The sequence below is a fragment of the Megalops cyprinoides genome, chromosome 4 (assembly GCF_013368585.1).
Source record: "Megalops cyprinoides isolate fMegCyp1 chromosome 4, fMegCyp1.pri, whole genome shotgun sequence".
NCBI lineage: Eukaryota > Metazoa > Chordata > Actinopteri > Elopiformes > Megalopidae > Megalops > Megalops cyprinoides.
The window spans coordinates 11,869,089-11,886,963 of NC_050586.1; the positions used below are offsets into that span (position 1 = coordinate 11,869,089).

General features: G+C 38.8%; 1 protein-coding gene across 2 annotated transcripts in view; it reads left to right on the top strand.

The window, feature by feature from the left end:
* The window catches only part of LOC118776398 (GDNF family receptor alpha-2-like), a 68,748-nt gene that overhangs the window by 6,834 nt on the left and 44,039 nt on the right, over positions 1 to 17,875 (top strand). For both annotated transcript variants that reach the window (XM_036526729.1, XM_036526730.1), the window contains exon 3: positions 17,726 to 17,809. In XM_036526729.1, coding sequence (XP_036382622.1) covers positions 17,726 to 17,809 — 84 coding nt within the window. The remainder of the gene's footprint in view (positions 1 to 17,725; positions 17,810 to 17,875) is intronic.

Here is a 17,875-nt window from a genome sequence, read left to right on the forward strand (position 1 = left end):
GCTAACAGCAGGCAGTTGCAACAACAGCAACAAAAAGAAAGAACTCAGTTCATTTACGTAATACTGTATTCAATCTGAATGGACAGAACATTTGCAATTGAATGCAAGATGATTTGAATGCCTGCACATGCATGTATATTTGTATGTATGTATATTTCCTATTATGTGGATTTTAGATCTTATAAAATAAGATAATAGAGTATAAGGAAGAATGAAACACTCAAATGTGAATACCTGCGTTATGCAGAGGAATTCTTGTTCTCTGAAGGTCACAGGCAGACAGTCAGGAGGGGGGGAGACTTAGTCCATACAGCAGAGGTGCTAATGTCTTTCCCACAACATCCCATGATGCAGCCATTAGCACCGTGAGCAATGGCAGCAGTCAGAGACCATTACCCCAGCCATCCACACTCATAAAGCGAGCCTCCAGACTGAGAGGCAATGAGAGCTTGCCACAGTGTGCTTAACTCCTCCATGGGCTCCTCATTCTTCTGCCTGTACCAGCGTCTGAGTCACACTAGTAAGAATGGGTCACGATTCTTGCTACATGCTCTCCAGACAGGAGCAGTGCCAAAGCGCCTTGCCATTGTACAGACTATTCTCATGATAGGAGTGGTGCTGCGTCTCCAGCTAAATCCCTTTAAGAGTGCTCATTGCCATTATATGGTAACTGGAGATCTGGAAAGCAGACTTCAGAGGTTGGCCATCGATCTCTAGCAATAACCGGCTATGCTGTGAATAATAATAATTAATAATAACTGATTTATTTATACAGCACATTTTATACAAGGGTTTGCAATGTAACATACTTCACAGTAAAAGCAAAGATAAAACTAATATTGAAATAAAAAAACGTAATAAAAAAATATATCACTGTGTTTTTATAAAAAACACAGTAATATAAAAACAATACTTATACTTATACTTAACAATATATAATAAATAAGGGAACAGGAGATAAAAAAATAGCTGTTCATACATAAAATCAAGACTAAAAGGGTATGTTTTTAGTCTTCTTTTAAAGCGTCAAGTGAAAGTATCAGTGGAAAAACCCCAGATGCTGGCAAGAACTTCTGGAAAATCTGTGTTATGAATTTGTAGTTAGTGCTGTGTCACTTTGCCAAAACTTTCTAAAATGTCCCTTGCCAAGTACTGCTGTGTGTTAACATAAACTGGGTTTGTGCTCCTGTAAGTCAGCGTCCTGACTCTCTTGTAGGGTAAGTCCACATGGGTCACCAACAATAGCTACAGCCAAGGGAGCATGTCTCTTATTCTGCACCGACAAGCACCTAATCTCCAGAAAGTTCACCGAGGAGCATTTGACTCATTTCTTTTCCTTGTATTTGAAGGCTTGTCTTAATCTACACTGCATTTCAAATCTGTAACACCTTCACTAGTTTACCTCTGACAGCACCACCTCCAATACTGTAAATAATTTGAAATTCTAAAATGTGAGGAGAAAGGGAACAGAAAGATATCCCCACATCTCTCTGTGTAATGTTAGACAGTATTGCATTTTGTTCTACAGCACTAAGAAATACATTTTTCTAGCATTTGTTTGTCATTTCACACTCCCCACACTGTCTTCCGATGCTCCCTCTTATGTCATGTGACAATGCATACTAAACTTTGGCTGTTTACGTACATGATTAAATATTTACAATAGAACAAGAACCACAAAAATATAGATAAAAGTAGGCACCAGGCACCAAGTAGGCCCTGGCAAACATGGCCAAATGATAACAAAGTATGACTGCCCAAAAAAGCTAAATCTCTTTTCAGAGGTTCATAGGCATCTCATATCCAACCCAGAGTTATTTCATTTGTCCATAGTTACACAACTGCTACGTTAACACTATTTATAGCTATTTATTAATTTTTATACAGCACTATTTTCATCAGCGAAAACAGAACACTAACCTCTGCAAAGATGTCAGTTCTACATCCCCTGGAATCTTATTATGATGGTCCTCTAACAATGTAAAATGTGACAGTCACACCCTCTAGGGCTCACAATTCACAAGACTCATAAACATAATGCTTGTGAATTATTACCAAAACTCGTGCTGTAATCTAAAATTAATGCATCTTTAATGGAGTTATATAATTAAATCAAGATATCACTGCTGAAGGAGCCAAGGTCCTGTGTGGTAGACACTTTGCAAAGTTTCGTTGGGTCCATTACACCAGAATTGATTCAGCCTGAAAATACATTAACACAAATAGAGGGTTTAATGGAGTTCACCAATTATTTTGCAATATCTGAAGGCTGCTTCACATTTCATACACTCCAACTGTAAGTAACACCACTTGGAAGCGATTTGGCTTAATCTGTAACAAACTGATATGAAGGATGTGCAAAACAAAGGTAGAAACACAATGTCTGGTGTTGTGGTCTACAAATTTGTAACCTGTTAGTATCCATACGGGTTCAACTGAACGTGTAAGGCAACTGAGATACAGCTAACAAATCCAAGTCAATGCTACACCCAATAATTGCAGTTATATCATACCATACATACAGTATTTATATCACATATTGCAATGTATATTTCAAAGCCTAACATAAGACATTTTATGTACGGTCACAATGCCAGTAAAATGAAAAATTATACTGCATCCATTTATGAACAAAAATAAGAAAAATTCCATCAGTTCATGTACTTTCCGTTGAATTGTGGTTTCTGTGCTGGGCATAAGCAAGGAGTGAATTGAGGCACTAACAGTGCTATTCCCTGAGGAGTAAAACACACACTTGCAGTTGCTTTCCTATTACAGCTTTACTCTGTGGGCCATTCCATTACCAAAGATACCCCTCTACTCATTTCATCCGGGGGAAAATCAATGATCGAGATTCCTGCAATTAGTCTGGAGCGACTTAAAACAAATCAAATGAAAGACAGCCGTTAAAATTGACTTTGCCTGCAGGCAAGAGCCTGTACTGAGTTGGTGGAATTTGCCGTTTTCCCTAAAATGAAGCAAACCATCATCTCGGGAATGTTGAAGGGTTCCATGTCCTCAGAGGTGGTCAATTACTTGGGACCGTGTTGTCCCACTGCTGAAGCCAACTGTTCCTGAACTCTCCAGGAGGGGATTGGGGGCCGGTAATCTCTGCTGTGCCACACGGAGGCCAAGCAGAAGTCAGTCAGACGAAATTAAGTCAAATGGCATCATAATTATGGGGATTAACTTTTTACCCTCAGGCAAATCATCTTGCACAAAACGAACGGAAGAGTTTTATTAAATTAATGTGTAATAGCTGGAGAGCTGTCAAATAGTACATCTGTTACAAGGAAAGGTAAAGATGGCTTGCAGACGATAGGATTTCCCTCAAAGATGCTCACCTGAGGGAGAATACGACTTTTCATTCCTAGTCTGCAATATAGGAATGTGTCATTTTTATCTCATACTGAACATGGAAACTACTCATTTCATCTCACTTATGGCTTTTGCATTACATACATCATAGTTCATGCATATCACTTGTTAATGGAAAGACTGTGACCTGTCAGCTCACTGACATGGAAGAAATCAGGATGCTACCTCAGCTCTCCCCCTCATGGAATATCATGATTTATCATGGCTAATTATATTCAGTGTTTGAGAAACTTACTTTCCTAAAGCAGTTTCATAAAGCAGGCCATCCAAGTTAGGCACAATAATTGTTACCATGAGTATTATTTCCACAAGTATCATCATCGTTTTCTCAGCTTTGTAATTGATAATAACTGATAACCTTTTTCTCAATGGAGTGTGGATATCAGCCCTTAAAGTGTGAACTCTTGATTAAAAAAGACTGTTTTCCAACCTCTGGCATGATCTTGAACATAATTTTTACATAGTGGAGCTTTTATCTGGGACCTTGAAGGGCACCTACTGTAATGACTCTGAAAAATATGAAAAATAACTAATATGTCTGACCATAATAATATAAATCCAAAGTACACTTTGTAAGTGCAAATATAACTATATAACCATAACTATAATCATAATGTTTCCTGTATAATTCTAATTGTACACTAATTTCACATTCTCTGCGGGGTGTCATGATATATTTGAGTATTAAGACTAGGGAAAGTGCATAGAGAGTACACACTGAGATAGTCTCATGCTTTAAAAATGCTTCAGCAGTTGCATAAATGCTTTTGGCGTAGTGTCTCCCTTTATCCCTTGTGTCACAAGCAGGCCTGGAGTCTTGTTATGTGTGTCAAAGCTGAACAGCTCTTTAAATAGGAAGTCAATCATATGGCATACTGAAGAGTGTCTGTAATGGCCCTTGCATCGGCAGTCGATTGGATAAATAAGAACTCTCACTTCTTCTTCTTACTCATAGATTTTTTAAGGACAGTCCTAGGTGTCTGTGAACTAATTATGATGAAATTTAATTATAGAGGGAAGACTTTTTTTAAATTAAGATTAATTATTTTAATGAATTTGAATTTGAATTCATTATCTTTTTTCTCAGGAATTGTAGGGCTGTTACTTTGCAAATCTAGCTACACTTTGCTCAGCAGAATTTATGCAGTGCACTTCTGAAAGAAGTGATGATAGCAGAAGCAACCACTGACACCAGCAAGGTAAATCTCTTGAAACATGCAGTGAATCAGCCATTTTCACACAGACTCATTGCATGCTGCCAGATAGGTCCATCCGTATGAAAGCCATTGAAAATGCAATGGAAAAAAGGGGAAACAGTAGTTATTTCCCGTAAATGAAAAATGTAATTTGTTTCTACTTACACTTATCTTTGTGCAAAGGAATGCTCGTTTGTTACGTGTTAGTGAAAAATACGTTCAGATTACAGGCTGCGCTCTACATGTAACCAGCAACTCCCAAGCTTGATTATATTCACCCCTCAAACAGCCCGGGTAACGAATCGGTCTCATTCCCACAGAAGGGAATTGAGTAGCAGCCCAGTAAAATTAAATTAACTTGAATGCGTTGAGCGCAGAAAGACTGATTAATGATATAGCTCACTCTTCTCACCAATCTTTCCTGCATTCCAATTAGCCCTGAATGGAAAAGAGACAAGTAATTGTGATTTTAATTAAATTTATATCTCTTTAAAAACAGGGACCAGGCCAGAGAAACGATTGGCAAATCCATATGGCATAATTACACAATATGTACTCATATCAATACTTATTAATTTTACATCAGAAACACCGCTGCAGTGCAGGACTAATTAATAAAATAATTAAATAATTTCACTGTCAGTTGCAGTTAAAACAAAAACAAAGTAGTAAGCTCTTCACCATTACTTCAGATTATACAGACCAGGACTAAGAAACTGACTTATTACAGAGTGCCAGAAAATTAGAATCTCCATTAACTCTGTTTGAACAAAATGATCAGAATCAAATTCTTTTTCAAATCTTTTTGTTTGGTTGTAGAATATTTGTATCATGTTGACATGTAGTAAAAGGTTAATATTACAAGGTTATATATTTATATTTATCAGAATGGAACACATTCATTTTGTGCTGATTGTGTTGGGAAAAAGGAAAATCGTATTCAAATCAAAAGTGTTTATTATTATTAATAATATTATTAAAACAGCACTATAACAATAGCATTGAAGAGATTACTACTTATCCCTTTTCACAGAAACAACTGTATGTATGTATGCATGTATGTATGTATGTAAGTTTTACGCAGTCTCTACAGTCCTTTGCATCACCATGCATTCAGACTGCATATTTGCATTCTGTTATTTGGACAGAATTCTGCCAGTATGGGCACGGGTTGTTTTCATGAAAATGTTGGAAAAAGGTAACATTTTTCAGTGTTACCACCATCTAAGTGTTTGTGCCAAATTCCACATCTGTTGTATGAAGCACTGAGGAAATGAGGAGCTTTGCCCTGTTTGTTCATCATGATACTCAACTGTAGGCAAGTTGCCTGTAAGTCTAATGATACCAATGTACCTTATGAATTTTTGCTCGAACCCCTCATTAAAGTGAAGAGATAAGAAAGTTTCATGATTCAGAGACGTGATTATGGAGCCGCTCTTTTTCAACAATTTGCATGTCACCTTGCAATAGGGGAACATACAAGAACAGAATCTGAATGCAAGGCATTGATGTCAGAAGTTGAGATGCACTGTTTTGAAGATGCCTCATTCCACTTGTCGCAGTCAAAACCCTAGGAACTGCCTGCATTTTCGAAGTTGAGGTCACTTGAGTTCCATATTCCCTTGGGATATGTTGTCATCTCAGGGAGTTTAGACATGGTCTAACTTCAAAATTTAAAAAAGTCAGTCTGTTTATCTGCTGATTTGGTTCATTAAAAAAGAGAGGCAACCCATCTACTAGCCTACTACTACAAACTCGTTACAATGTCAGGTGCAGGACACTCACTTTTTTCACAGTATCATATTTATACTGAAGCATTGTGCCTCATGTGGAATTACTTACAGTTTAAATACTTGGCACAGTGCTTGGCACTATCACCTACTGAGAGTTACTTGTAAGCACAGTGTTGAAGCTGTTCTGTAGCAAATTATAGTGCCTATAAATTTCCCTTCCATGTTTATGTGTCCTGATCTGCTTATGCTTAGGGTGCTGAGAGGCCCCATAAATATCATTAATGAGAATTTCATAAGTGTAGCACTTTTTAAAGAATTATTAAATAGGTCAAATCAATTAAATGACATTAAACGGGGTACCAAAATTTAAAATTTGCAAAATGTATGTGGGAATTTCCTGTACTTGGTATCAGCATTGGTCCACGAAAACATCTCATCATCAGCTTTCTTTTATCATTTAAAAAAGAAAAAAATCATTGATTTTCTTTTTTGGTGGGATATTGCATTATGTTAACAAATTAGAATCACTGTGTAGCTGTTTAGAAAACTAAAGCTGTGCAAAATAAGTAGAGTAAGGAAGGAAAATAAATAAAAAGACACTTCAGACAGCTGGTATACCTGTGCAGGTGGGTGTGTGGGTGTGCAGTAACAAACAGGCTAATTCACCTGCCTTGCCTTCTGTTTGTGAATGTGCAAAGAATGTTGAATAAGAATTTCTACAGAACTTGCAAAAGGCACAGAACATCTTGCTTCCAGACCCGCTTATCTCTCCATCTGTCGGCCAAAAAGAAATAAAGTAAACATCGTGAAGCGCCCGAGTGCAGAGTGTGAAGTGCAGATGAGCAAATGTTTCGGTGAAGTGACCCTCATGAGTGCTGTTCTCTTTTACACATAGTTACGTTCAGAAAACCTGGCTGATGACACTACTGGTCAACACACAGACACAATGGAAGGTTGCACACAACCACAAACGCAAAGTCGCTTGGTAATGGGGTGCGCTATCAGTGTGCGAAAAGGCTGATGGATGTGTTTGGACACAGCAGGTGGCATGCATTTGTGTACAGCAGAGAAGGTGTGCAAGATGATGTTGGCCTGCTGTGTTTTCCACAACATGGCCATAAAACATGGTATTCATTCACCACCAGTGGATCCTATGCCCAAATACCCCAGGGAACAGGCCTATGATTCAGACTCACATAGAACTAAATTAATTGCGTTAACTGAATTAGCCTACATGTTAGTTGTGCTTATTTCAAGTGATTTTCTGCTGTCCTGGACACTCCACTACTAACACAATACATCCACCTCTGTCAGAATTGTTTGCATCTCTGAATCAGTGAAAATATCTTCCTTTTTCCCTTTCACTGTTTTACTATTTGTACAGAATTCTAAGCGTGAGCTGGTGTGGGTTAAAAATAATCAATGTTAATAATAGCTAGCTAGTGAACATTAGTCGATAGCTTGCTACAATGCAACCTTGTTAGGTAGTTATAGATAAAACTGGGAACAAGGATTTTGTTTTTGTTGATGAATCTATCCATCAAGCTGGGCAAGTTGGTAGCTAACTGTGAGCTACTACATGAGCTAATTAAGACAAGTAATTTTGCTGTGTGTGATTAAGTGTAACTGGAGGACAAAATAGCTCGCTAGTGAGTTTTAACAATGTATAAGATTGGATGATTGCCACTTACTGGGACATATTTGACTCTAAAAAAAAAGCTAGCTAGCCTGCTATTTGGGTGGCCAAATCAAGGTGATCTTGGTAGATTGTTTAGGTCTGTTTTAACCCACTCTCATGGCATTTGCATACTCAGAATGAATTGTACTTCCCCTTTCACATGACAGTCATTCACAAATTCATTCTTTTGTCTGTGCTAGTTTATTCTCAGTGTGTGACAGTTTGACTTTCTCCATCTGTATGTGTTTTTTCCCCTCACAGTGCTGATCCACACCAAATAAGATGAGGGTTTTTATTCCTGCAAGCTTCAAGTTCATCCCTGCTCTTTAGCAGTGCAGGACAGATTGTAAACTGCCAGTGAAACAGGATGAAACTAGAAACTGTAAACAGAATGGTGTTCTTAGCAGTCAATCCAGTCTAAACATTCTTCAAAACATAAACACTAGGATAAGTCTTTATTTTGATACCATAAGCAATGTCTTCTTTTGTAGTGCCCTACCACTGAAAAGTAAAGTGTGCTTATTATTTTGAAAAGATGTGCAGTGCTCTCAAAATTGGTGTTTGCTGATCATCTGAGTCCTGTTTAAAATGGAAGTTGATCATTTGTATCAATTTTCTCCTCTACTCTCAAAGAACTGTGAGATGTCCATCTAAAGAGAATTTTTCAATCATCGTGATAAAAACGATTTATCATGATAATTTCAAACACAGTTATCGAGATACAAAATTCCATGGTCGTTCTCAACCCTGTTGTGAATGCATGTATATTTATGTTTAAGTTCTCCATATTTCATCTTTTACAAACCTCATAATAACTATGATTTTTAATCGGTTTCACCTTTAAGGATTTGCGTGCATGAGAATGTGTATGTCTGCTCAGTCACTGGGTAAGTGCCTAATTAATTGGTCACACCTCCTGATTAAAAATAAATATAGAATGAATGTGAGGATTATGAGAAGAGAGGACAACGACAGAATAGAGAGGTCTGTTTGGAGTGTTTTAATGCCTTGTTTAGAACTATCTTAGTTCTTGTTTTAAATATTTGTGTCTTTTACTTGTCCCTCTTTCAGTCTATCATATATACTCATGCTAAATTCATCAATTTTATAAAAATATTTTAAAATCCATTTCCGTATTTTTAAAGAAAACATTCATATGCAAGAAACATTACATCTACCAGCTTAACCTAGCATCACCCTAATGCTCCTATCAGTGGCAGCGCTGAAAAGGTGGATGTCTCCTGTTACGGTTAATATGAAAACTGTTATGATCAAATGAAGGTTAAACTGAGCAAGTAATGAAGTGATTAGCATGCAGGTTCAATAGAAACCACAGGACCTTGCAGCACTGAAGACCAGGGTTGAATTACAGGGAATTAGCATGATAAATTAAAACTAGGGTCGATGGGTGATGATCTCCACAGAGTTATATTACACCTAGGGAGGAAAAAAAAAATGGTTTGAGCTACAGCGTTTCTTCCCATAGTCTCTATTATAAGTTATAATTGTTATTATTCCTTCTCACATTGTATTTCTCTGGGTTGCAATTTGAAACTGCAGGAACTATAATTTCCTCATTTTTTTCTTCTGATAGGTCTCATTGCTTGATCCCACTGATTTTTTTAATCTAGTCTGTCGAATCCTCCTGCTGCCTCTCAACGTTGGCAAGATGCATTATTGATGTGCTCCACAGTGCACGTACTTTCATGGAAGTCATACTTTTTCCCTGTAAGTATTGGTTTTAACCTGCTCAATGAACCGGCAAATTGATCCAGCAGATGCAAGCTTCCATGGGGTGCATCGTAGCAAACTTTTGGCAGATCACATGATGCTGAACTCTCGTGTAGGTCTGAAACCAGCGCGCACTGAAATGTGATGCCTGTTGTGCGCCTTCCGGGGGTTTTGACAAATGTGGACTGGAATAAGGCCTCGCTCTCTCAGAGCCATTGCTGCCACGACGTCGATTAGCATTTACAGATCTAATAAATTACACAGAGGCTCTATGGCGAGGAAAGCTGTGATTAACTTTCTCCCATTGAGGCAATGCATCAGGCAGTTGGTCTGTTTTCAATAATTACACTGTCACAAACAAAACAACAAGCCAATTAAACCAATGTCTGTCACCTGGGGATGGCAAAGATAACATTGCGTAACCTGCCCTACTTACAAGAAGTAAATATTGCAAGAAGGCAGTGTGGTCATGGCCGTAGAATCATGGGGGTCCACCCATCCCTCATAGTATCTCCTTGCACATGACTTAATTGAATTGTTGCATCTGAATGGTGAATAATGTTTATTGTGATTTCCCCCTTCTCTGCCTTCTCTGAATAATGGCTAACACAGCAGATGGAGTAAAAAGAAATTCAGATAAAATTTGTAATTACTGCAGCAAACACTAGAAATACTACTCCGTCATAGCCAATTCATTAGTTTTTTTTTGATGTAGCAGTAATTTTACGAACCAAGTGAGCTACTGTGCTACCACGACTGTGCTCCTTTCCCTTCTCTGTATTCAAATGATTTTAGTCCCAGATTTTTGTCTGGGTCTGTGAAGTTCCAGGGGTTTGTATGTCAAGGAAATTGGTAGCTGTGTGTATGCTCCCCCTTCCCATATATCATGAGATGGAGCTCAGAAGGGGAGGATATTGGGAAAAAGGAGCTTGCAGAAAATGTTTCCATTTTTGTTAAAGTTGGGGAAACACATGTAGCGGGTTTCATATAACTGGTTGAGGGCCAGGCTGAAAACCAGTCTTCCAAATCTTTGTTTAAAACTTGATGTTAAATCCAGACATTCAGACGGCCGCAGTTGGAGGCCTCCTATGAAAATCTGTTTCTGCTTTTAAAAAGGTTTCTCACTGCAATTATTTAATTGGTAAAATAAATAAAGGGAATGCAAAATGGTTTAATGCATTTTTGTTGCAATGAATAAGCAGAAAAGCTCTGCCAAGCTGTCGACCACTTGATTTAAACATAATTTCCATGAGCAAGGAGTAATATTTGCAGCAAACTGTTTTTTCAGTCAGCAAGTCTGGATGTAAATTATTTGAGGTAACTTGCTTTTAACTAATACCTGCTTTTAGCTATATTTGGTAATAGAACAGACCCCGGTTAGCTATGTTTGTAATAAATGACGCCAGTCCTTAGAGTGTTATGCTTGCCTTGCATTAATTATTCCCATGGCCACTGACCTGCTGGTGTACATCCAAGGGGTGAGAAAAAACAACATTGCAAAACATCAGTTCCATTGGAAGCTGATTTTCTTCAGCTCTGCTGGAATGGCTTGTTTTGTCTATAATGTGATTAAATCTCCAGTAACAACACCATGGCTATGCTAAAGCAGTAAGTGATGTGGATACAACAAAGACTCGGCGGGGCCTTTTTTTTCTAAACAGCTGTCAGAAAAGCTGAATGCAACTGCTAATGATCTGCAAGCAGAGCATATACCAGCATGAAAACCCTTACCTTAGCATAGAGGACTTCAATGAAGGGACTGTGTCCATGGGGAACAAATCAGGATGACAAATCAGTTTTACAGATAATTGTAAACAAATGCCTTAAAGTCATTCCTGAATTTCAATATCCTCTGCTCATGCCAATCTCCATCGGTTTGCTATGTGGTTATGCAGCTCAGAGGTCATGTGGTTGGTTAGTCTCCAAAAAGGCAGAATCACAGGCCAGGACCTGTTTTTTGCCAGTATTCCAAGACTATACAGACAGTGAGACAGAACAGTCTGGATGGATCCTTTTTCCTCAGCTGGATGCTGCAAACTAGGACGAACCTGCAGCCTTGACCTGGCGGAGGGTGCGAACATGGTAGAGCAGGGTCATCTGCCCCCCAAGGGTACACTGGCACAATCAAACACAGCAGGCACACACAGACCTTGGAAACCTTTCCACAGTCCACTCGTAAAGCAGCACTGCTGCTATCAAAGCAATGCGGAAATCCATAACAGCGCTGTATCACAAGGAAGAGTTTGGCAGAAAATCGCAGGAATGTATACCATTATTATTACGAGCACTAGCATAAATTAATTCATCAGAAACCTTTATCCATTATTACTTAAATAACCCTTTACTGTAATTTACACAGCTACATGTTTTGCTATATTAATTCAGGTTAACTACCTGCCTTGAGGTTACAAGAGCAGTGTCCAATCAGAGATTAAAACTCACAACCACCTGGTCACAGGCCAGGTGCTGCCCGTTGCTCCACATTGCTGCTCATTACCGCATATTCTTGCTTCAAATCAGGACAGCAGTGGTTCTCTGATTTAGGCGAAAGGTGAAGTGCCTCTCTCGCTGCAATACCTATTATCTGTTTCCACAGATAGATTTTGATTTACTTTCTGCTGTTTAAAAAGTGGCCATTTTGTAATGACTCTCTTACCATTATAGTCAGTGCACATCTAAAACATGGTGGGAGGCTTAGGGGATGATATGCTGTGTTTGCTATTTTACGAGGTAAAAAAAAAAAAGACAGCCACAGCACCTCATTCAGTCAAGTGAACAACTACTGTAGAAAATAGGGGCAATGAAAGAGCCTTTCTTATTGCTACAGTATTGTTCACATCATCAGTCAATGTCAGCACTTTTCCTAGTGCGTTAGATATTCTTCATGTATCACAGAGGACTCAAGGCTTTTTTTTTTACTTTCTTTTATTTCAATTGCTAAAAAAAAGAACAAAGAAAGTCAAAGATACATTTACTTCAGCTACTAAAACAAACGCGACGTTTCAGACTCAATGCATACCTTAAGGGGGTGCTTTGGATAAATAACAACCACACCCCAAGAACAAAGTGAACTGAGAATAATGTTTTTGGCTGTGGAAAAATGCAACTCCAGCTGAGCGAAAATAAAATGAAATAAAACGAAATACAGTCTACAGTTTCCCTCTGAAGATCAAATCGTTTGTGAAAATGACGTAATAGTTTAGTAGATACCAGTTGCTACTTTATTGATGTGTTCTGTTCCTTAACCATCAGCTGACAAAACGTAAGGTAAGATAAATACAGACTGTAGACAGATTATAGATTTGTATTATTTTAAATGCAGATAATTCTGTATGTTGTCTTGTACATTGATTCTTGAGCCATATTGTAGCTTTTATGGCATCTGCTGTACAAACTGTGGGCCTATTTTCAATTAGAGGAAATGTGCATTAACATTTATTCATTTGGCAGATGCTTTTATCCAAAACAACTTACAAGTGAAGCAGAGTACAATACAAGAAAAAAGCCAAATGTGTCTTGAAAACATAAAAAAATGATTAAATTAAATACATTTGACCAGTCAGAAATGTAAAGCCCATGGCAAACAACTAACATATATCTGCCCTTTGTGATCTCAAACTTCAGATTAAATGCCAACCTTGCTCTTTTTCAAACACAGTGGCAAAAACAACCACTCTTATCTTTTATAGCAAAAAAGAGCATTTAATATCTGACAGCCAATTTCTAGATTCATCACAGTATTTTTATGTGCCCTGGCACAATGTCGTATCTGTGTGTGTTTAATCTTTTGAATCCCTTAAGTCCTTGAGTGCTTCTCGGACTCAGACTGACAGAGGACCATAATTGTTGCGTTTCAGCGTGCTGGCAGAGTGTGTCTGGTTTCTGAAAGTTTCCCCGCTGTTGCCATGTGGAGGCGGACACAGGCAGACAAGGGTGTGGAAGGAGATGAGAAACAAACAGGGCAATCTGAAAGCCAGACTCCCCGCAGTCCTCGAAAACAGCCTCTTTCAGTGCACGACCATCATTGCTGCGCCCTGTCGTGATGATTGTCGGTGGCGAGAAAGAGAATGGGGAGAGACCAGAAGATAAGAATTGTCATTTAATAAGATATAGTTATTATTGCGTCGGAAAAATGGAATGGGAGGACTGTGCTGATAGCAATAAAATTATGGTTATATAGGTGCTAGCCTTTCTATGCCTTCCAGCCCATAGTGGGTATAGAAGTCCCCTGCCAACCCGCAGTTATGTCAACCACAGTTTTGATTCCACGCAATTTCGGTTTATGAATTGCATACAGTTTCACCAACAGAGGCCTTGGGCCTTGATTATCCATGGTTTCATGCGTTTTTTATTGGTTCAGATCCGTATGCTAATTTTCCTGTCAGTAGCATGCATCTCTCTCATGTCCAATATCTTCCCCCTTGTGTCGGTGTGTGAAAAGAGCTGTCACAAGAAAGGTGCATGCCAACACCTGAGATAAAACACTGCGGTTGTAACAGGTGTGCTGAGGATTAAGCCACAGAGACACTGGCACTTGTTGGAGTCTTGCAGGGAAAATAAAGAGCATCTTTACATGGTCATTGTCTATATTTTTAGCGGCCAACTTTGTGTGAACCCACAGGTCAGAAGCATTGCTAGCCATTAACGTCGCTGTTGCCTGCTGTACACTTACAATTCTGTTCTACATTTGTTCTCCTGTATAATGGAAGTGCATTTGCATGTAGTCATTTAAATGACACTCTTATCCAGAGCAACCTGCATACAAAGAGGTCATGCTAAGAGCAGGGACAATTCTAAACTACCAGTGTCTCAAGCAATTACACAATGTTTAAGGCACACACTTTATTTCAAGTTTAGCATTGTTTTGGATCCTGTTACTGGAATTAAGGTTTCTCAAGGATTACTGCTTCCCCAGTCCCCTGTTTCCCACAGAATCAAGGCCTTGTCAATGGATGGATTTGTCAACAGTGCTCTGAAATCCAATTCGTCCACTATGTCAGTGGGATCGAGATCTGCTTGAACACAGACTGATAAAGAAGGCTGATAAAGAGGTGTGAGGTCTGCAGGTGCATCTGAGCTGTTCTACCTAATGAGCAGAGAGTGGGTGTTGCGGGCCATGAGACCAGCGAGGAGTGATTAACTTATAAACCATATGCTCCAGTCAGCCGGGTGGCTGACCCACTCAAAACACATCACCGTGAAAACATCCTGAGACATGACTCAGGACGAGTCCCTCGGGCTGGCCACACAGATGTCACCAACCATCAGATCTCAGGGGTTCCTCCATTAACCAGGAATAAGTGACGGGGCACAAAGGCTGATGATCCAAACTGGCAGAGCAGAAAGCCGACAACAAATCTGATATGTTGTGGAGTTAAGGATGACCGCTGAAGTGCTGTGAGTTAGGTAGTTAAGTAGGTTCTGGTAGAAGGACTTACAAAGAAGTGGGTCTGTACTCTAAGGCAAGTGTGAGCAATTAGCTTTTAGTGCCTAGTACTTTAGCCTTCCAAATAACAATACCATCATCCTTGATATGAAGGAGAGTTTGTGTGTACACACATACATACACACACACGCGCACACACAGAGTAACAGTCACTGGACAAACCTGATTTAGATAGTGGAAAACATGCATTCGAAGACATTTTGATCTAAAGACTGATGCATAAATGCCTGCAACTTGTTTCTTAGATAAATATAAATTAATATATATATATAAATTCATACATAGGCATCTATATATAAAACTTACAAGTAAACTAGCTGTAAGATATTCAGACACCACAGACTGAAACTGATTGATGATTGTGTCACAGGCAACATTGACCATTTCTTCTGTGTCCCATGCTTTTGATATTATGCCGCTGTGAAGGTCCTGTTTGTGTTTGATAACACTGATGAGGAAGATTTTGAAGTAAACTTCACACTTCAGGTTCCTAATCCCTAACCTCTTTAGATGTGAGAAGATCAAATTTTGCATTCCTTTTTTGGGAGATAAGAAGAGCTTTTAGTCTTGTTTCAAGAAGCCAGAATCGATAAGATGCAACATATTCAATTTCAGTGAATGAAGCATGTCCTTTAGTTCATAGGATTTTAATATTCAACAGATAATTTACATATTTTTTCCAATATATATACAATGGTGCAATGGTGTAGAAATTATTTCAAGGAGCTATGAATGCAGAATGTTTTTGGTCCAAGAATGATTTTTGTGAGATTAATGCAATTGTGTGTGGGGGGCAAGATGGTTTTGGTTTTGAGATGGTTTTGAGAGACAAAAAATTTGCTCATTGACATAAATAAATCATATAATAATACAAATAAATAAATAATACAAGTACAAATAGCTCCAAAGAACTCATGTTGATCTGTTGTGGTAATATTTTTTTCACTGTCAAGATCTTAACAGGCCTAACTACAACAATCTCAACAGGCCTAAAAGCATCTTCATTTTTAACAGATTTTAACGCCTGATATTATCAATGAAATGACATATTGGCTGGGTCCACCATTGAAATGGATGAGCTAAAGAAATTACATGGCTGTGCAAGTGAGTGTAGAGTTTGTAGAGCAGTCCAGTAAGCCTGTACAAAGATTAGGTTATTATAAATATAAACACTGCTCTTCAGGAGGGAATGGGGGCCAAAGGGGACAGGGGAGAATGCAGACAAAAGCATGTTTGGAAGGGGTAAGGTCTGGAGACATGGAGACCCAGAGGATTCCCTGTGTTCCCTCTGTGATTCTGTTGGGCTGTTGCTTTCAGAGCCCCTTTCCCCTAATCCCCTGCTACCACACTAGAGTCTCACAGTGAGACAGCTGAAAAGAATACTTCTTCTGGATAAAAACATTTATCATACCTCTGATATTTCACTTCTGCAGTTTTTTGTAGTGCTGCTAGAATGATGACCAATTTTGTGAAGTCCTGTCAAAGCAGCGCTGAAATGGTGCACTTTTGAACAACATGGCAAAAGAAAACCAACTTTTGAACAGTTTTTTTTTTTTGGGGGGGGGGGGGGTTGGGATCATCCTTATAAAAGAAATCATGACCACTGATTTGTGACTATGTGACATTTTATATGGTTGGTTTGATTAACACAGTAGTTAGGTTTGATTTAAACATTTAAAAAATGTACAATAAATCTAGGTCAACATGGAAGATGTTTATACACATTTTAAACTGTCCAGACATTTTATCCTCTTTTCGTAGTCTGTGCTAGAGGGATCTCTACCCACACAACATTAATCTGTATAGATAATTCCCTAGGAGCTGATCCAGAATCAGCTACCCTCACCCAGGTCCTAACTTCAAATAATTTCTGCCAAAAAGCAGCTGCATTTTTTTTTTTTTTTTTGCAAGGATCATGTCAGGTGGTATCTTTCCAAGACCACAAAGCACCAGTATAAAAGACGGCATAAACAAAATGTTGATCTGTATTGATCAGGCGTGTCTTCTCTGCGCGAGGCATCCCACTGCTGCTGCTCTTTGGGATGTTGAGGGCAGCGGCAGCGTCCTATTCGCAGCGGTGGGCCTTGAGCCATCCCCCGCACCGGCTATGTTGTGTTTTTTTTTTTTTTTTTTTTTTTTTTGCTAGGCTCAACATGCAAAGCAATTACACACCGGAGGGTTTTGTTTGAATCAAACAGAATGGCTGTGAATTTTAAATGCTGGATTATGAAGCCTCAGAGAGGGAGACACTGGGGTATGATGCAGTCAGCTGAGTTCTAATTTGTGATTTTCTTCAAACACAAGCCCCCACATCGCAGATTCGGAGGTTGCTTCTCCCAAATCACAGTGCAGCAGAACCAAATGTTCTCTCCCTAGGAAATGGTCTGACCACGGTAGATTTTTAGACTCTGCAAGGTAAAATATGTGCTTATGCACCTTCACAAAACCAGCTGCGTGTTCATAAAATAATAAACTCATCAAAGTACACAGATTATATGAAGATAATTATGAAATGATAGCACAGCCCTGTGTGTTTTTGACTTTTCTTTTTTGTTGTTTGCAGGAGAGGAATTCTATGAAACATCCCCATATGAGCCTGTGACAGTTCGCCTGTCTGATGTCTTTCGTCTGGCTTCAATTATCTCAGGTAAAAACTACTGAGCGTGGAAGTGTGTTGAATTTTGTTACCTTGTGTTGTGAAAAAGCTCCTTAA